General features: G+C 44.7%; 1 protein-coding gene across 2 annotated transcripts in view; it reads left to right on the top strand.

The window, feature by feature from the left end:
• Nucleotides 1-21,669, top strand: part of LOC147892067 (indigoidine synthase A family protein) — a 54,092-nt gene that overhangs the window by 8,250 nt on the left and 24,173 nt on the right. For both annotated transcript variants that reach the window (XR_015542465.1, XM_087388366.1), the window contains exons 3-8: nucleotides 12,552-12,640; nucleotides 12,751-12,871; nucleotides 12,968-13,078; nucleotides 13,288-13,370; nucleotides 18,175-18,234; nucleotides 18,432-18,492. Coding sequence is in view for 1 of the 2 variants with exons in the window: in XM_087388366.1 (XP_087244492.1) it covers nucleotides 12,572-12,640; nucleotides 12,751-12,871; nucleotides 12,968-13,078; nucleotides 13,288-13,370; nucleotides 18,175-18,234; nucleotides 18,432-18,492 (505 nt within the window). In the remaining variant the exon portion in view is untranslated. The remainder of the gene's footprint in view (nucleotides 1-12,551; nucleotides 12,641-12,750; nucleotides 12,872-12,967; nucleotides 13,079-13,287; nucleotides 13,371-18,174; nucleotides 18,235-18,431; nucleotides 18,493-21,669) is intronic.

Raw genomic sequence — 21,669 nt, 5'->3', positions numbered from 1 at the left:
AGCGAAGTATTTCACTAAGATTGATTTGTGTACGGGTTACCACCAAATCCGTATCTATGCTAAACACATAGATAGAACCGCATTCCGAACTAGGTATGGTCACTACGAGTTTCTTGTATTACCTTTTGGTTTGACAAATGCTCCTGCCACTTTCCAGCAAATGATGAACGATTTGTTCCGAGATTTTCTGGGCAAATGCGTTGTAGTGTTCTTAGATGACATCTTGGTCTATAGCCGACGAACGCTTAAGGATCACATAGGACACCTCCGGATTGTCTTACTTATTCTCAGACAGCATAAGCTCTATGCCAAGATGAGTAAATGTGACTTCTTTATGAAGGAGATCATTTACTTAGGACACAAGATTTCTTCTGAAGGTATTAGCATTGATCTATCCAAAAGGTTTTAGAATGGCCTATCCCTCAGACTGTGAAACAACTTTGTTCTTTCCTAGGATTTACGGTATTTCTACAGAAGTCTATGCGTGATTATTCACATATCACGGCATCCCTGACAAACATATTGAAAGGTTGCGGACGCAGGTCTACCCAGCCGATCTCTTGGAATGATGCATTGAACAAGGCTTTTGAAACCTTGAAGTTTTCTATCAAGGAAGCACCCGTTCTTGCATTACTTGATCCTAACCAGCCTTATGTTTTAGAGGTCGATGCCAGTGATTTTGCGATTGGGGCAGCTCTATTCCAAGAGGACAGACCTGTAGCTTTCGAGAGTAAGAAGCTAGACGACACCCAATATCGTTGGCCCACACTAGAAAAGGAACTTTATGCTGTAGTGTATGCCCTTAAGGTTTGGAGACACTACTTGTATGGTTCAAAGTTTCTTGTATTGACGGATCATAAGTCAATTAAGTATGTGTGTGATGGATCTGAATTGAGGGGACGGAAAGCTAGATGGGCAGAATTAATGCAAGATTTTGATTTTGAAATACGTTATCGAAAGGGTTTGTTGAACAGTGTGGCGGATGCCTTAAGTTGAGTCAAGTTTGTAAATGCTATGTCATTTACGGAAATATCCTCAAACCTATTTCAATCCTTGAGAGGGCTAAACGCAACTGATAGTCATTTCAGTTCTTATTGGCAGAAAGTCCAAGATGGGAGCTCCATGGTTGACCAGGACTCAGGGATTGTGCCACCTATGGTACAGGCGGCGGGAGGTCAGTAAATGATTAGGAACGGCTTGCTGTTCCGGAATGGAAAGATTTGTGTCCCAGATGTTCTGGACCTTAGATCCAAGATTCTCTGGGAGTGTCATGATGCTCCTAGTGCTGGACATCCGGGTATACATCGGACTCTGTCTCTTGTGAAGCATACCTTTTATTGGCCTAAGATGCGTCCATTTATTGAGAACTATGTAGTAGGTTGCCGGGTTTGTCAGGTTACTAAGGCAGAACGCCTTAGAAGCGCAGGTTTATTACAGCCATTATAGATTCCAGGTAATAAATGGGAAAGTATTTCCATGGATTTTATTACTGGTTTGCCTCGAACGCGCAAGGGTCATGACTGCATTTGGGTCATAGTTGACCGTTTGACAAAAATGGCTAGGTTCTTACCTACTCGCACAACTATTTCAGCTGTTCAGCTGGCTCACGAGTTTGTGGACCATTTGTATGGTTTGCCATCTGACATAGTTAGTGACAGGGACTCAAAGTTTACCAGTAACTTTTGGACACTTGTTTTTAAGAAGTTAGAAACTACTCTAAGTATGAGTTCCTCAGATCATGCACAATCCGATGGCAGTACAGAGAAGGTTAACCAGTTGGTTGAAGACATGCTTCGGGCATATGTATCTAAGAGACAGTCTTCATGGGAAGATTATCTACCTATAATAGAATTTGCTTACAACAGTGCAAAGCATTTGAGTACTGGTTACAGTCCTTTTATGCTTATGTACGGGTTTCAACCTAAGCCACCAGTTATGATTGGGTTAAAAGGGATTCAAAATGATGCTGCTAAGAACTTCTTGCAAGACATGCAAGAAATGTTGCAGTTTGCCAAGAAGTCTATTAGAAGTGCCCAAGATCGGGACAGATTTTATGCCAATAAACATCGTTCACCTAGAGAGTTCTCTGAAGGAACGATGGTATATTTGCGAATTCCCAAGGAATCCAAGAGCCTAAGTACTGGTTTGGTTCCGAAATTATCCCCTAGATATTGTGGTCCGTTCAAGGTCATTAAAAGAATTGGACCAGTTGCATATTGACTAGAATTGCCTCCTGATGTTAAAGTACATCCAGTCTTTCATGTCAGTCGACTGAAAGAAGTCTTGGGTGCGGATGATCAACTTGTTTCTCCTCAAGAGATAATAGAAGTTACGGATTTGACTTTTATTCCACACGAACCTGAGTGTATTCTTGAATTTCGTGAAAGACAGATTCGAAATTGAACTATCACGGAATACAAGATCAAGTGGAAGGATCGTGTTGAGGAGGATGCAACATGGGAGACATTACAAAACCTCCAAAGAACATTCCGGGTTCTTATTGAACTCAGGAGTGAGTTCTTAGAGGAGGGGAAGTATGTCATGTGCACGGATTGGTATCTGTCGTGTACTGGGTACACAAGACTAGCTCAGGTAGCCTGGGGAGGCTTGGAGCTAGGCAGGCTTGATTCTCGAGTTGAGTGGCAAGGGTACGAACCAGTTACAGGTCTTCGCTATTTTTGGCGCTTGGGACCCGAGTCTATAAAAGGGGCCCAGGGGGTTCAATTCTCAGTGAGCCGAGGGGAGCAAGTTTCGTTCCCAGGTGCTAGGTCTGATCCTGGATTGAGTCGCGGACGCGCGCCTGCATCTTAGCGTAGCCCAAGGCCCAGTAGCAGATCCTAGGCTTCACAGCGCCACCTGGTGGTATGGGACACCAGGTTGGTTTGGATCTGGTTGGGAGTTTGTGCCAGTAGCTCAGCTCGTGGCTCGGAGGGGACATCTCCTGATTCGAGATCATATCCCGTAGATGTCATGGTTGGGTGGTGAGCAGCTTGCTCAGTTTCTCACGTTGTGTGTGTGTTCTTGTGTTTGCTTGCAGTGTTTGCTTGCAGAGTTTGCTTGCAGATCAGAGGTTCAGGAGTGCTGGGACATGTCAGTCCTTGACATCCTTGGCTGCAAAATTCCTGTGTGTGTAGCCTCCAGAAGTGCAGGCATCGTCACGCATGAGGTTCACATAATCGGAGAAAGACATCTCAAGTTTGATGGCCTCAGGTAGGGCCTTATATGAATGCAAGGAATCTGACATCATCTCATCAAAAGTGGCCTGCTGCCCACCACTTATCCCCTGCTGCATAGTAGCTGCTTCCATTTGATGCACTGGCTTCATCTGGCTATATGTGCTCACTGGCGGAGCGATAGGTGCATGAACCCCTGGCTGCGTCTGTCTGCCAAATGCATCTCTCCGAAATGATGGCATGCCAGCCAAAGGGTTGAGAAGAGGGCTGACCTCTCTCCTAGGAGTGTGGGCTGCCATATAAACCAAAACGAGCTCCATGCATACTCGGTGGTGCGGTGAAAGGAGCACTAATAGGATGCATACCAACGGGTCGACCCAAATGGGACGGCTCGGCTTGCATAGATGCAGGAAACTGAGAGTCAAAAGATGGCATGACACAAGAAGGTGCTCTGTGGCACAGGCAATGCATCATTCAAGTCCAAATAATTGCCATGTTGGGCTACATGCAACAGCCTAGAAGACTGATGCTCATATGCACGGTGGGCATCTGCCACCATAAAACCCCTGCGTGGAGCAGAAAAAACATCCTAATTGTCTGAGTGGTCCCCTTGCTGGGGTGTGGGCTGCTTGCCCTTGTCTTGCGCGATTTGCTGTCCCATTTGGGCAAGAGCTGCATCCTGCGTAGTGATGGCCGTGGTAAGCTGCTGGCTGAACTCCTATCCCATCTGGCGGAAAGCACCCTGGAGCATAGAACAAGGGCATTAAAAAAACTGTGTCTACGTTGCTTGCGCTTCTCGAGATGCAGGAGAGAGAGGTTGAGTTGTAGGGATCTCTGTACCACCAGTGGATGCACCCACTATGGAAGGCAATTGCTCATGCTAAGCAGCATCATCACCATCATGCAATATATCAGGAGGGGCACGCTTGGGTGCCATGGTGACTGCCACGAGAGAGAGAAGCTCAAGTGTAGGCAAGGAAAATGAAACGGACTCAGAGAGTAGACAGCAAAACCCTGCTGTAATGAGTACCTGTTAGAGTGTGTAGAACCACAAAAAAGGCCGATGGAGAAGCTCGGGAGGCAGATTGATGAAGAGGCTTCAAAATGGGGCTATGAGAGGCCCCTAAAGAGGCTGGAAAATTGAACTTTTTGCCTCTCTTTAAAAAAAAAAAGGGACTGTTAGGACTTGGACCTAAGACTCCTAGGACTGCTAAGACACTTAGGATGCTAAGTTAGCTGAACTAACTTGACCACCACATGGACTAACCCTAGTTAGCTTAACCCCACTAACCTAACCAACCCCAACCAACTAAACCTAACTGACTAAACCAAATCTAATCAAACTCAAGTAACCTGCTTAACCCAACCTACTAACTTCGGCTACACTAACCTAGGACTTAATTAAAGATAATGTATGGTTCTTGCAGGGCGTGAAGGCGACTGCAGGCGGCGGCGAAAAGAGAGACCTATACAGAGGCAAGCGGCGCCAGAACAGTGCTGGGACTGCACAAAGCGGGAGGCGAATTCGACGGAATTGATAGGGTGGGTCGACGTGGGACTGACAGGGCGGGGCAGACGGAACTGGCAGGGCGGGTCGACACGGCTGTTCGACTTGGTCTGGTACGATTTGGTTGACGGGACTAGAAGGAAAGGCAGCTGCTTCGTCGAATGCCCACCCTCAGGTCCCCAGTTTCACCCCGGAGGAAAATCACTGCATCACTAGCCACTAGCCTCTTCTGGCTGACGACACACTCCATCCCGTGGTGAGCACTGTGTATATCATTTGCGTTGGACTTGGCACTAGACAGCAGTGCGTTGCAGCCTGCAATCCTCATGGGATTTTCAGTTGGGGTTTTGAAGCTGGTCGTCGACATTGTATTGCTCCATCTTTCAATTGGTCTACGTTATCCTTGCTTGACGCTGAACTGCTTCTGCTTGCATGGAGTCCAGTAGACAGCATTGAGAATGAGAAGCACAGGGCCCTAGGAAGGAGCTTTGATACCAATGCAATGAAGGGGGTAGGGACAGATTTGGTGAAGGGCCAGAGATGGCAGAAAAGGGGAAGAGGATAGGGGAGAGGAAAGAGGAGAGAGAAATAGGAGGGAGAGGAAGAGAGAGAAAAGGGGTGAGGGGAGAGAGATAGAGAGAGATTGGAAGAGAGAGTGTAGGCAGCAGGTAGGAGGAAGGAGGTGGGAGTAGATAGGATTAGATATCACATCAATAAAGCGTACAATAAGGGGTGGATGGGGACTTATATAGTCCCTCCATATTTCTCACCTAAGAGGCCGCTAGGTCCTCTAAATTGGCCCCTTTTCCCCCTTCATTACACCTAGCAGCTCTTTCAACTCCCACAATAGTTCGAATTGTAGTTTCCCTAGAGGTCAAGCAAGAGGTGTACAGTCAATGCAAGGTAGAGCAGTGGTGGGTCGCATTGTGGGCCCTACACCCACGAGGAGTCTGGCTTGAGATTGGATTCAGGGGAGCCTCGTGCAAGAGGGTAACCACATCGAAGAGGTTTTTTCTTCTCTAGTTGAGCTCCTCCCGTAGAATCACGTGGGATAGAATAGATGCATCTTGGAAGAGGAGTGAGAGCACAAGATGTAACCAAAAAGTTGTTCACTATAGATTGTGAGAGAGGTGACTCTCTCTTATAGAAATGGGGAGAAGGTGGCACCTTTCCTACATCAGTGGCAATCAGCCCCTACATCAGTGGGACTGGCCTAAATAAAAGGAACCTCCCATGTGGGGGGCCTTTGGCTTACATCATCACTTAGGTCACACACTAGATACATCATAGCACTTGATGTGCCTCTACAACACACACAAACACACATGTGACTCCCCTAGATGCACACATGCACCATAGAGCAAGCCCTTGATCACACTTATCTCAACATACCCCTCCTCAAGGGGTTGCCTCTTGCAATGTCAAGGATACATCTAGTCTCATAGTTTCTCATGCCATCTCATGGTGGTCAAGGATAAATCTATGGCTAGGAGATTCCTTTGGCATTCTGCAGAGTAGCTGCAGCCCTATGTTATCTCACCAAGAAGAATTTAAGTTTAGATGGGCTTTTAGAGAGAAGAAGCATTTCAAAAGTTAAACATGCCTTAACCACAGGACCCGTTCTGATCATTCCTAACTTAGGTAAACCTTTCCTAGTGTAGCTAATGCTAGTGGTGACTGCATTGGAGCTACTCTAACTCAAGATGCTCATGCAATATCCTATGAAAGTAGAAGGTTGAAAGATGCTGAACTTCATTACAACATCTATGAGAGGAACTCTTGGCAGTAATACATGCCTTAAAGATTTTGGAAACATTATTTGCTAGGAATAGACTTTCTTGTTAAGATGGACCATCAAAGTCTACAATATTTTTGAAGCAACCTCTCTTGAGAGAGGCATATGAGATGGTCTATTTCCTGCGATCCTTTCATTTCCAAATTCAGTACACTCCTAGAAAAAGAAATGTAGTAGGTGATGCACTTTCTCGTAGGCCTAGACTTCAGCATATATCAGTTACATATCATGATGAGTTGACAGCTCTTAAGGATATGTATTCAGGAGATGCTGATTTCTCTCAAGTATGGACACATTTGATGACCGGAGGCACTCACGATGCCTCTGACATCAATGAAGGAGCTTGTATATGCAAGAGAAACTATGTATTACAAAAGAACTCCAACCAAAGGTTTTAGAAGAAAATCATAATCCACCCTATGCTGGTCATAGGGGCATTTTGACCACATTTGCTCCCCTAGATAGACTCTTTTATCTGCCAGACATGAAGAAAGACACTTTTGCTTACATTTTAGCGTGTGTATCATGTCAAAAGGCAAATTACAATACAGGAAAACCCAAAGGACTACTACAATCCTTGCCTATGCAGAAAGACCATGGGAGCATATCAGCATGAACTTCATTACTGGAATTCTTAGGACTAATCAAGGACATGACGTTATGTGAACCATAGTTGATAGATTTAGTAAACAAGCTCATCTCATTACATGCCAGAAACAACTAAAGGCTCTTGAAGTTGCACACTTATTCATTAGGCACATCTTCAGACAGCATGGGATACCCAAATCTATAGTTTCTGAAGAGATACTAAATGGACTATTAATTTCTAGCAAGCATTGTTTGAAAACCTTGGAACCCTTGTGAGTTTTTCTTCATCATTTCATCCTCTACCTGATGGTCAAAGGAAAATTATAATAGCACCCTACTAGATCGGCTCAAAATTATTTATCACCCTACTGATTTCCTTTGATCTTCCATCTATAGATGCTAAATGGATGGAAAGAGTAATGTTTCAGAAGTTTCCTGACATTCTTGATGCATATGAGGAAGCACTTCAGTTGAGGTCAACAAAGTAACAGATGGAGGGAATTTCACTTCTCTTCACAAAACACATATCTGTTAGCTTGGTAATTCATTTATAGCATATCTTTAATTTTCTGACATTTAAAGTTCTTTAAATTAGGATTTTTGCCAAAAGAATGCATATGTTTTCCTATAGATTAGTTAGTACTAGCTGTCTAGGGTCTAGCATTTGAGGGTGTCCTATCGAATGGTTTACGAGCATTAGTGTCCCACAAGTTGAGATGTATTTCTGTATGAGAAACGTAAAGACCACACCCCACCCAAGTATCCCAACATGGGACCATCAAATGCATACTGATCCAGCAACTATTAAAGAGAATGTTTGGAGTAGCCTTGGGTGTGGGCCTGTGAACATGAAAGATGACAAACTAATATGCCTAATAGGTTATGTGAGAAGGCCATACAAATTCAAACTAACCGTAGACTAGCCCTTTTAATAGAGCTAACTGCCAGAAACGTAAGGGTGAAAACAGAAGTAATATTGGAATAGTTTTAATCCCCCAAACTGAACTTTTAGTTAGGCAAATAAAGAGCATTAAATCAACCTTACTCCACAATTTTAGCATGACACGTAGCATGTTGATGTGGCAGGCTGAGGTGGCAGCCATGACATGTGGCATGGGAAACATGGCAGCCCATGAGTGGCACAGGGTACATGGCAGTCTGTAGGGACATGTGGATGGCCATCGGGACCCATAGCATTGTCACCGTAGGAACTGAAGTCCCCATGCAGCCTACCAACTTACAAGGAGCCAGCCCTCCATTCTAGAATAGGCACCAATTCCCACGTTTGAAGCTGCCCCCTCCTACTGTTAGAAATGACCCAACAGAGGGTATGCACAACGGAAGACTGATAGAATAGCCCAGGAGCTCACACAGTGTGGTGTGGGGTGTGGAATCACAAACTTCTTAAACCTATGTGCATAACATAGGTGTGCAAACTCATCAATAGACAATGAACCAACCAGATAGAGAAACCACCAAAATAATATATTTCCGTCCAAAGCTATGGACACAATACAAAAGCGATAGATCCAGAGTCCCACCAATGATGTGGTCCTCTGATCTTACCACAAAGCTCCTCCTATCTGCTGCCTAGCAAAGCTATTCAATGACGTTGTTTGCCTTGGCTTCCCTCACACCTGGACACTCAACACCATCACTATGGATCACATACTCACACTCAGGAGTGTCATTGAGGAGGCCAGATCACGGAAGGAGAGGGTATATTGCTGCTTTGTAGATTTCTGCAAAGCCTTTGACACAATACCTCGAGCTCGTCTCATCACACACCTACAAATACTGGGATTTGATCAGGAGATCATCTGGGTAGTCATGGCACTGTATGAGAGAGTCTTAGGCTGAGTTCAAACAGGCATAGGTTGGACAGATGAGATCTTGAGTACCATAGGAGTCAAACAGGGTTGTCCCTTATCACCGACCCTGTTTGGCCTCTACATCGATGAGCTTGAGACTTTCATGGGGACGTTCGGAGGGACCGGTTGCTCACTTGCCGGGATCATCATTAGGATTCTTCTTTATGCAGATGACGTGGCACTCTTGTCGTCCACACCCGACGGGCTCCAGCGACACCTGGATGCACTGCAGGCTTTTTGTTTATCCCATGATTTGGAGGTCAACCTTGGCAAGACCAAGGTCATGATCTTTAACACCTCTCGAGCAAACATGCAACGGAAGCAGTTTACTTTTACTTTCGGTGGGTCACCAGTTGAGATCGTATTCTCATACACTTACTTAGGGGTCATCTTCTCCAGCCCGATCTTCACGATGAGACCAGCGATGTAGGCCAGACTGAGCAGGGGATACACCTCACTAGCTCGGCTAGAGATACAATGCTTCCACTCCCACTTCTAGGACCCTCGAACCAAGGCTCTTCTCTTTGACTCCTTGGTCCGACCAGCTGGTATGTATGGCAGCCCTTGTTGGGGGCCTGGTATGTCAGAGATAGAGTGGACACGGGTGGAGCGCCTGCAGATCCTCATGCTCTCACGGATGATCCGGGGGAAACCATCTGTACCACATCACATCATTCAGGCCGAGTTTGGTGCTTCTCCACTCCAACTAGATGCAGCCTTTCAAACCATTATATATCTACACCAGGTTAGATTGTATGGGGACTGCACATTAGGGAGACAGAGGTTGCCATGGTTGGTGGCTCTCGATTCCTCCATGAGGTTGGAAGCAGAGGGAGACGAGCGATGCTGGTATGCACGGACTCACAGATGGTTTGTGAGACTAGGGTTCCACATCGATAGGATACCTCCTTTTCAGTACAGTTTAGATGCCCCTCCTATACTCCCACCCCCATCCCGATTGGGCCACACACCAACTAGGTCATTCGTGAGGATCTTCTGTAGCTACATACCTTTAGGACCTAGTTGGAGCTGAGGGAGCTTCCAGTGAAGCTGAGTTTCTACAGAGATTATTGTCTTCGTATCTCGGAGGAGGGATTCATCACACCACCGGGGTACACTGAGCTTCATATGCCTCACTCACTATGGATCTCCATCGGATAGTTTCAGGTATCATCACACCGCCTCCGCATAGAGAGCGGCAGAGCAGAGGGGATTCCTAGGGAGCATCGCTTATGCATATTGTGCGACTGTCGAGAGGTCGAGTCGGAGGAGCATTTTATTTTCAGGTGCCCAGTATACTACGAGATTTGAGGTCGCTACCACTGCCTCTTCAGAGACAGCTCTGGGCTCCTTTTCAGATTCCTCGCCTACCCAGATCAGAGATGCCTCGCGGCCTTCATTCACGAGGGGGCCAACACAGAGAGTACTTACTCAGGCGACGGGGCTTGGCCACATCATCAGACACCTCTCAAAGCAGGATCACAGAGTGCTTCCCATCGAGTGACATTGATCGTCCAGTCTCTAGCCGCAGACGTGACAGAGACCTTGACCCGACGACTGCAGCACGACACACGAGACATCGAGGGGACACACATATCACTCTGGGGGACCTCCCGTCATTGTTTAGACCCGGGATACGTCCCATAGGAGTCACGGTGGCTTTGGTCTTGCGTCAAGCCTCGCCCAGGAGACCGAGACGTACAGCACCCCTTGACGGGCACCAGCGTCCCATCACCGGCTATGCACCAGCTAGGGCGACATGACATATGGAGGATTCCGCTCCGCTCCAGTCCTTTTCTTTTCATTGTTACATCCAGATGTATTTGATTTGATTATGTATGATCAGACTTAGGATTCAGCATGGGTGATGATGCTCATTTCAGTAGCTCCATCCTTACTGTGATTTGTATCAGGTTTTCTTTCAGTCTCATAGACCCATCGGTCTTCCGAAGACTCTAATAAAATTTCTTTCTTTCTTTCTTTTCTGTTAGGGGCCTGTTCTAGCCCGTACACACACGCCTTGAAGGGCCTCTGCCAGGCTGCTGTGTGCTGCCCACATGGCAGCCCTTCTGCCTTTTTCTTGTGAGGTGCTGCCCATGTGGCAGCCCCCTCTCCACCATGAGTCTCCTGCCCACATGACAGCCAAGATGCTGTCCATGTGGCAGGCCATTCCATCTCTGGTCCATCCCCCTAATGCACTCCTCATTTGGGGGCTCACCGATGGGGAGGTGACCATTCCAACACCTACATCTATAAAAGAAGGCCTTCCCTCCGAGGGTACTTACAAACATGGAGTGCTGATTTTAACTGGTGCCTCTAAACAGAGGCCTAATCAGCTGAAACAACTGCGCACTGGTAGACAAAACACTCGTGCAGGCAGAGGACTGATTTACACAGGCGGACAGTTGATGATACATGCAAGTGAGCTTTTTCGTTGCATTGGCAAGGTAGTCAACTGCACATATGTAGGTTGAAATAGTAATAGATGTCTAGGGAGAGCTTAGTACTAGACCACAACTGGACAATAAGCACACACAGATGCAAAGTCATCTCTGGAGTAAAGTCACAATATTTAATTAGGGAAAGGCTGTAGACATTGGCACATGTGCTTCAACCTTAGGTGTAGGGTTATAATGTTAGCCTTATTTATACTTAATCAAGTAATCAAGGTTTCGAATTTTGAAAGAACTATTTCTTACACTCTTTTGTGTTTGGAGTTACCTTTGGTGAGACCAGCTTAAGATTTCAAATATGCTCTCTGTTTTGCCAAAATGTGGTGGCAATCACATAGGAGTGTGATTCGTTAATTGACACTAATGGCAACGTAGGCTATGTGTTAGGTTAAGCAATTTAGAGAGTCATGGCATACTTGAATGCCCTTTTAGTATACATGGTATACCCCATCATGGCTTTTCAGAATCTCGGATGAGATCTATTGGTTCAATGTGACCGCTATCATTCATTGAGGTCCTGTTCCTTGTGAGCAAACGTGCATCCAGGGTTACGTCTAGACCTTCATCGATTTATCCTCTAGTGTCTTATCTATTCTTCTTAAACTGTCTCCTAGTTATCTTACGTTATTGTATCAGGCCCTTCAGGATCATCAATTTTACATGAGTAGTCTTAGATCTTGGGAACTGTCAGTCATATTTATTGTTATGATCATCATGAGGCCTTTTATCTTAGTGCGACTGACTGTTATTGTTAATGCAGTTCATGTATCAGGGAGACATCACATCTTTCACCTTTGCTTACTGACATCCTCCATATTCCCATTCCACCAGACCACAGTTATTTTCACCTGAGTTTATTGGTCTTGAACTGTTGACATGGATTTTAATGAAGATCATCTAAGTTTTCTGAAAGTGTGGAATTGATACTGTTGTTGACCCTTTTGTAAGATTTTTGAAAGGTAATCGATCATCTGTTTTCAAATTCGTACAAGTCATAAGAGAAGAGCTGCAGCAAAAAAGGAATGCTTAGATTTAAAAAACTGGGCAGTCAAATGTAAACTGGTTAGAAAAAATGTTTATTTCCATTGCAAATGCTAAGAGCTAGAATTTGAGGAGGGGCAATGGGCTTTCTTTCTGTACTAAGGAGTTGTTCTAATATCTCAGGGTAACTCTCCATACACACTATGGATTCTTGTACTAAGTTTAGGCTTGCAACTATCCAAAATCATCTCACTTCTTTGGGCGCTGCTCATGTAAGTTCTGCTTGGGATTATTTGATTCTTATTGCATACAAATGTTTGATGCTAAGTTTTTCTTCTTGACCTTTTGAATGAAGAGCAATGAAGGATCGTTTGTTGTGTAGATAAGCGCTGATAATGTGAAAGCAGCTGATAGGCTAGGATTCAAGCTAGAACCCAGTGTACGTCGTGCTTTCAATGAAGCATCTCCTGTAGTTGCTCTTGAATCCACGATCATTACACATGGTAACTATAGCTTTCTCATTGTTGTGATTCTTGAATGCAAAGAAGGTAACATACTGAATTTACTGACATAGAAATGCCTTATTGTAATTGATACAGGCATGCCTTATCCACAAAATCTGGAAACTGCCAAGATGGTGGAGAACTTGATAAGAGAAAATGGAGCTATTCCAGCAACCATTGCCATCCTAAACGGTGTACCATGCATAGGTAAGGCATTGCTGGTTGGATGAATTATTGAAAAGCTAGAGAAACTTGATAGCTTATAGTTATGTTTTAGCTCTACGTCATCAATGAGAAGCTTTTGCTTTTGAACCTGCATTTCATTTGAATACTTGCTTTCACAAAATCAGTTTTCTTTTAGTTTGAAGGACAAGTATGTCAGCTTGGTCTTTTAAAAATCTTTGGCATATAGCTAGGTCTAACAGCCAGTGAGTTAGAGGAGCTGGCTCAGAATGGATCGAACTTTATAAAGACAGCACGCAGGGACATCTCTCATGTGGTATGCTAATTTTCTTAATGATCACATGGAATGCGAATACGAGGCTACCTGCCATCTAGTTTCTGTTTTGGGTTTTAGGGATGTAGCTTAAAAAATATTTGATTGCACGGTTTTGTTGTTTTAATGGACTCATTATGTGTGTTGGTATTAGTTGTGGTATATAGCTTCAGGTTGTATTTGTGTATACAATACTTTCTTTGGTATTGCTTACTACTTGCATCACAAGTGTCTGTTTGTTACATTTGTTACTTCCGCCATAAGGAAGGAAATACAATTTATCTTTTCAATGGATGGATTTTGACCAGTTTTGGGGAGTTGCAATTGGCAGGCTGCATCGTTTATCTTCTTGTGATTGGGAACAGACTACAATATTGAGCAGATAAACGATTCATAAACTCATAGATGACGAACTTATTGCAAACACCCCAAAGTTTAACGATTTCATGCACAAAGATCCAAATTATATAAGGGAGGAATTTATTATTGTGAAGTTTGTGAACTTAACTGTACATCTAGTGGAAGCGGTTGTAATTTCTTAGATCGTAGCATGACTCGATCTTCTTTAGGTTTATAAGTTGATGTCTATGATAAACAGAAACAACCTGAGTATGGTATGTTGAATATCATACGAACGTCTCAAGCTGACTCAAACATATCTTATATGGCTCAATTCGTAGTGATTACTTGCCAATTCTATAGACTCTCTCATCTTTGCACAAGCAAGAGTGCTTTTATCTCTCACTTTAGTGTTTTGCTTTGATGTATGTCCCTCCCAAAACACCTTGTTTCCTTTGTGTTTCTTTTGGCACATTCTATAGACTCTCTCATCTTTGCACAAGCAAGAGTGTTTTTATCTCTCACTTTAGTGTTTTGCTTTGATGTATGTCCCTCCCAAAACACCTTGTTTCCTTTGTGTTTCTTTTGGCACATATCACATTAGGAGACCTTCCCTCCATGCTCATCAGACCGGAGATGCAACCTACATGCGTGAAGGTGGCACTTGTTTGCTGCAGGGCTATAGCCAGGAGACCACAGCGGGCCACACACGTCAACAGCTGCCAGTGCTCCATCACAGGCTTTATGCCACCACAGTAGCCTCATACATTGACGATCCCCTCTTAGGGTTTATGCCCCTGCCAGCTCCCATTCTCTCCATGAGCTCGGAGAGTTTTCTCCCTATGTATCGATGCCGTTATGATCATGATTATGGGTTTCTTTTGTATTCATCATGGGCATTGATGCCTGCTTAGTGGCTTCACCTCTCAGCTCATTGTATCACTTTCTTTTAGTCTCATAGACCCTTTGGTCTTCCGAAGACTTTTAATAAAAATTCTTTCTGTCTCTCTCTCTCTCTCTTTCCACACACACACACACACACACACACACACATTTCTCTTTTTTGTTCTACTCCTTTTTGCTGTCATAGTTTTTGATTATTTGGTTTGGGGTTTTATAGCTTGATAAGCACTTGTTTACCAAAACCCAAATGACTACTTATGCTTGGGTGATGAGAACATAAGCGTAGCTTTGCTTAACAAGTTATTTTTATTTTTCTCTTTTATTGTTAATTTCGTTTTTTGTCTCTTCCAAACCCCCTTCTCCCTGCGTCTCATTTTTTCTCTCCTTTGCTCTTTCGCTTGTTTCACATAAAAATAAAATTTTAAGATTGGATGTATTCTAGTCTTACGAACGTATATATGTAATGCTTCCTAGTTCGCATAGTCTTAGAGCCCTTAGGAATTGGCGGTGCTCCTTTAGTTCCAATGCTGAAATTGATCTCAACAACCTCAAATGTGCCATAGATGTTATCATGGTCTGGTTTGATGGCATTTTAGCACTTATATTCTATCCCTTTGCATGTTTTTTGCCTTTAGTCGTTGGAGCGTCAATGTGTTTACTGAGTGTCAAGACCCAAATCTTACTGACCTTAGCATATGGGTTATTTAATGACGTGTCCATGGCTAATCCAAGAATCTTGATTAAAATCTTCTACCTCATTACTGCTTGCTTACAAGTTACCACAAATGTTACTTTTTTTTTTGCAAAAAAATCAAATGTCCCCTCATTTTTTAAAATCATTTGAAAAATAGAACTTTTTCAACAAGCAAGGTGGTCGATTTGTACATTGGTGAAGTTATTCAAGTTGTGGTGTGCTCAAATGCTATTTTGGCATTGATCGTCGTGTTACTTGTTTCACAACTAAACTAGGGATTTTACCTTATGTTTAAGCTTCTTGCTTAGTATTGGGTTCCTATGGACATTTAATGGCTCAGGTAGAGGGTTTGTCATAGTTGAACTGAAAATTTCTAAATTGAGCTAGTCGTTTGCAGAGCAAGCGACTTTTCTATGAGTGTGAGGGTTAAGCATTATGTTTACATCTCGCTATCATCCTTGTTTTGGTGCTTGACATTCGTGTATTCTTTAAAGCTCTCTTCTCATCTTGAGTTATCTTAATCCCTCATTCTGCATACGGTTTGAATAGTTAGTTATAGTTTAATGGACCTCCTACTCTTAGTGGGTGTTTTATTCTGCAACCCGTTGTGTCTATGTGCAATAAGACTGTGTAAGTGCACGTGTGTCAAGCCCGTATGTGTGTAATTGTGAAAACGGGATTCTATGGAGTAGAGTTAGTAGAATTGAATAGCAATCTTTGAGTAACGCGGCATTCACATTGTTTAGATTGACATGGATTTTGAAAGAAAAAAACTGGAGAAGATCAGTTTGTATGTTTTGTCTCATAGATTGCTCAAGAGGGTCTAGCTCGTGGATAGAGGACTCTGTAGAATCCCTAGGTTATCAATGGCTAACTTGTAAGGGATGTTTCATTTGGTATCAGAGCCTACTCTATCTATTTGCTTCGATTTGTCTACTTGCTTCCCGTACATGCTTGAGGATTGCGATTTCAATTTTGGTTTTTGCAGATTAAGGATGTGAAATTAGGTTTGATTGTGTTGTGAATTCACAACAAGAGCAGAGCTCGCGCGTGCTCCTTTTGGCTTGTGAAAGTCTATGGTTTTTAAGGATTGTCAAGCTATGAATTGTGTTTTGCTGTATTATGGCAGAAATTTGCTGTTTGAGGGTAGACCGATGTGAACTTAGTTTTTGTCTTTGTCTTGTATGTGCTGAATTTCAAGGTTGTACGGCTGATTTGCTCCCTGACAAACTGGCATTTGCATCATTTGGTGCTTGCTGAATGTGGTTGCAACTGCTTGCAAAATGTTGCTAGGGAGCACTTGTGTGCTGGAAGGATGGCAATGGCAGAAGGGGGTGTATAAGCTGTTTGCAAACAGCTCACATGGCCGTTTTGGCTGGTAGGGCAGCAGTCTAGCCTGTCTGTGCAGTTCTCGCTTCCTATGCTATTCTGGAGGAGCAGCGTTGGGCTGTCCATACTGTTTTGGTGGACCAGTGACTTGTTTTGGTAGACTTTTGACAGGGTTTGGCAGGCTGCAGTGTATCTGCATGAAGGTGCATGCAGAGGCAAGGGCTGTCTGCGTTTGTGACTTCGTGGAGCTAATTAGAATCAGGAAGTGTAGTTGGTATGGCACCTTGCAGGCAAAGTTGCCAAAGGGCTAGCGGACAACAAGGAAGATGGCTAGGAAGAGGGCGAATTTGCAAGAGAGTAGTAGGGAGAGGGTGCAAATTTGTAAGAGAGATCATTAGAGTGCTTGGAACTGATCCCAAAGTTCTTATAGACCTTGGGTGAAAGGAGAAAAGAAAGCACAAAAAGTAGGCTGAAAAAGCTGAAAATACGATTTCTAATATCTTATTTTCTAATTGTAGTACTTGATTGGTTATTCTAGGTTAGAATAGTTTTTATGAATTATTTTAATCCTTTAATTAGGTCTCTTAAACCCCATGACACCTCTACCCATGCACACAATTAATTGAATTAATAGGCCTAGAACAAATGCACATCATAGGTTTACTAGGCTCATAATTGACCTAGACAACTCAGAATTTACCCTTGCTGAATGTTTGGTCTGACTAGATTGGCATACAATGGAATTGACCTTCAGTTCCTTCCAAATATTACGTTATATAGTGGACATTCAAGTTGAACATGTTGCATATGTACAGCTTGTGGACTTAGAGTTGGCTTGGATACTCAAGTGGATTAGGATTTGGTGGAATTTGCATCCTTTCCGGTATTGGATTGTATGTTGTCATTACCCTTAGATTGTTGTCTATTGGTAGAGTGGATTATGAGTTGGGTGATTTTTATGTTGTAGAAACAATTGCTGACATCATGTCCATGTACATTGCTGTGGGAAACCATAGCATCCAACGCTGACTTCAGCCATAATCCTGCTCATTGATAGCTCATCCAAACATTCAATACTACATAGAATCATTCTCCTTTGCAAGGTCTTGGAGGCTATACCACTTTTGGTCGAAGTTGGTGAACATCAAAATTTGGTGCTTGACTATGAGAGAACGGCCAAAATTGAAAGAACTTGAGGTTTCACAGCATAAGGATCAGGTGTCCAAAGCTTACAAAGGCCCAATCTATGCACCTGTAGGGGGGGAAAAGTTTTCCTGAAATTTTAAGTCTCAACTATTTTTTGTAGGTTTATAAAACATTGCAATACTGCCGCAAGTGTGTCAAAACACTTCTTTACTCATATTCCACCAATCTGAATTGTTTATAGAAATTTTCTAATTGTAGCCAGGGGTTGGCTAGAATTTATTTGTTTGTCATCTAAGATTGGTTTGTTTTTTATTAGTTTTTACATGGAACATGCCACTATATCGTGCCTGCTTTCATTTTGATGGTCCATCCTTAAAGGTTTTTGTTGGCTGGCAGGTTGCAAGGAAACATAATGGGGCCACTACTGTTTCAGCTACCATGTTTTTTGCTGCTAAGGTTCTGGGTTTGCGCCTGCACAAACACATCATGCATGCCAAAAGATCCGTGTGTGTGTGTGTGTGCATGCATGTCCGTTGTGTGTTTTCTTTTTCAAATCACATTTCACATTTTGTGTAGTTCAAGAAACTGTCCTCTAGAGACTTTAGCAACATTTCTTTTTTTTTGTCAATCTGCTAAGAGAAGGATGGGCATAGGTTGGCATTCATGTTTTCGTTACTGGTGGCATTGGAGGAGTGCATCGAGGTGGCGAAATAAGTAAGTCTCCTTATTTTTGTTGTGGTGGTATGCAGAATAAGTGTAATTGTTTTTTTTGTTGTTATCCAAGGATTTCCCAGCATAATGAAAAGAGCATGGTGGCCTTGCAAGGGCCTCTTCCATGTTCGTAGCTACACAAAACGAGGTGATGGAAAGAGGGAGTGGAACTTTGGAAGGATTTGGAGCTGCAGGAGGAAGGGGAAGTCAAGGGCTGCCAGGAGGCAATAAGCATACTGCAGGCAAGAAGAAAGGGGCCGAGTTTGCTGCTCCAGCCAAGCACCAAGGAGTCCAGCCGCTAGTAGTAGGAATCCTTCCATGTTGGAGCTTTTTTTAGAGTTGTGACGAGAATCTGGTGAGAACCTTCTCGTAAATCATGACTTCTTCCTCATTAAAAAAAACCCCGGGTGGAAAAGATGGATGGGTGCCACACCCTTGGGTCCAACTATACCTCTCTAATCGGGCACACCTCCCAAAGCCAAAGCCTCCACTTGCATATCCTCTTTCAAGGTCAGGGGTTCAAGGCCCCAGCACTTGCCCAACCTCCTCATCACTCTAATCCTTTGCCACTGTAACGAAGCAACCACATGATCATCAAGAGCTGCTTGAGAGCAATAGGAGGCTCTAAATGGAGGACCTCGTCGGGTCGCATATTGTAAACTTCTGGTGAGGGCTCATACTTCAATATCCCATTCTCACCCCATCTCTAGTGCCCAGGCAAGGCAATGGACACAGAGGGGCACTTCAGTCTTGGAGAATTATCCCATCTAGAGTGTTTTTGAGGTGTGCCATTCGGATGTCAGAGACCCTTTGTCCAGGCCTCTGGAATAGCTGCCTCAATGTCCTTGATCCGTCGTGTGGCCCTCCGCATAGGCCTTGAAGCACTGCGGAGCTCCTCTGGTTGCGAAGGTAGGCAGCTTCAAGCCTTCATGGACCATACTAGGTCACTATGCTGTTCTGCCCAACAAGGCGCTCCCTGGTCCCCTATGAGACCCTCCAAATCCTGAACCTCAGGGTGTGAGATGAATGACTGTCCTTTGATCTCTTTTCAGTAGTGTGGGCTGGCCCAAATGAGACATGCAGAATGATGCCTGCACACCCTCATATCATCTGGGAGCCCTTCTTGGTCAGTAGGGCTTCTATGAAGATCCAAATTGGTGAGTAAGGCTTCTATGAAAATCTAGATATTAGAAGGCTGCCATTGCCCTCTTGTTTTTGGGGTGTTCTAAAGTAGACCTTGCTGTAGGAGGAGCTTCCAAGATTGCCCAAGAGGGATGGGCTTTCCATCTTTGGGTCTATCATGGACAATATTCCCTCGGTATGAGGTAGGATCACTGTTTGGCAAGCGACCTAGCCCTATTGTCTCATGTGCCATTCGGTCCTGCCTAAAGAAAGGTGCACACCAGCTGTCGAAGCTGTCCCATGTAGGCCATGGCAAGCAGTACATGATTCACCATTAATGCTATACTTGCAAGGGAGATTTAGGCAGAGGTCCAACACGAGTGACACGGCTCTTTGATAGCGACCCTTGGTCTAGTTAGAGGGGCTCCATGGCAGCACCCTCGAGCCCCATAGCTGTCAAAGTGCTTCTTTCACGATTGGATAAGCAACTGGTACAGCAGGCAGTGAATCTTCTTCAGGACAGGGCAGTGATAGGCAGGATCATTGGCCTCACTCCTTCAAGGAGACAGATCAGGGATTGGATCTTAGCCAGCCTGGCAGTAGATGGTGACCACATTCAGGAGGTCACATGGACGCGTACTTTTCCTCCTACAGCTTGGCTCCCGGATACTGCTCTGGCTCTCGTGGAGAGGAGCCCTATTCTCCTGGGCCCTCACTCTCGGTGTATCTCATCCCTTGGTACCATGGATTCACGGTGGAGGACATGGACTCGACTCACCATGTTCCCCGTTCTTTGTGACCTTCCGCTTCCCGGGGCTTCCAAGGGAAGACATGTCCATCCTCCCCTCCATAGGGCGGGCCTTTGGCACAATTTTAGAGTACCCCTCTGAGGCAGAGTCAGTAGTGGTGACACAGCTCCAGCCAGGTGATCATTGGAGGCCATACATGTGTGATCTTTTTGCTCTCCTGTTCAGTGAGACAGGGATGTCCTTTGGCTCCGTATCTTTTCCTTTTTCTGGCAGAAGCCTTGGGCTATTTTCTGCGTTCTCAGGCATTTGGCCTTACGGGGATGAGGTTGCCAATCCGATAGGAAGGAGCTCCTAGATTCGGAGTTTGCAGATGATACGGCGCTCTATATTGATGGTTCTACAGCTAGTCTAGAGAAGGTCAGAGGTGCATTGTCCATTTATTGCGAGGCTTCCGGAGCTGTCATAAATTGGACCAAATCCACAGGCACAGAGGAGAGCTAGGAAGTTCGAGGCTGGGGCACAGATTTTTGCTTTTGGTGGATCCCGAAAGGAGAGACGGCTAGATACGTGGACTTCCAGGTGGGTATCGACATTTCAACAGAGCAGTAGTTCAGCCCGGTTAGTTCAGCCCGGTTCTGGTGAGTGTTCGACGGAAGCTCTTATACTGGAGCTCCGCAAAACTCTCTCGCAGGTCAAGCTCTAGTGGTGAAACCAGGTTCTCCTTGCCACATCCTGGTACATCGCTTCTTGTTGGTGCTTTCACCAAGGTTGCATGGGATAGCTACGCCGATTGGTTCACAACTTCCTCTGGTTGGAATCAGATGATGGCACCAAAACACCAGAGCCAGGGTGGCCTGGCAGACGGTGATTTTGCCCCAAGCACAGGGTGGACTTGGCATTATTGATCCTGAGATGTAGAGTAGAGCCCTCTTGGGCAAGCTGGTAGTGCGAGGCCTCACCTCGAGGACGGAACGTTGGAAGCTCCTACTACAGCGGGGGCTTCTTGGGAACACGCCTCTCATTGGGGGTCAGTGGCAGTAGTCCTACAGGTGGATATTCTCTGAGGCAGCACGGTTCTCTGCTGATGCGGAGTCTCTACATAGTGTGGCAAAGATTGGCAAAACGACTCATCCGGGCTTGGCCGTCTTGCCGAGAAGAGTTTGAGAGGCAGCTGCTCATCTGGCACCCGGAGGTCAGAGACCTCAGAGACTCAGAGGGGCACATGCTTGGGCAACAGACTCATATTGGATGGGCACAGTGGGACAGTGGACCGCCGGCCAGATCCTTCGGAACTTGGAGACGACTTTCC

This window comes from Dipteris shenzhenensis, chromosome 17 (genome assembly GCF_047967505.1).
Source record: "Dipteris shenzhenensis isolate YYH24624 ecotype China chromosome 17, Dip_SZ_1.0, whole genome shotgun sequence".
NCBI classification, from domain to species: Eukaryota; Viridiplantae; Streptophyta; class Polypodiopsida; order Gleicheniales; family Dipteridaceae; genus Dipteris; species Dipteris shenzhenensis.
This window is presented reverse-complemented; position numbering and strand designations above follow the sequence as displayed.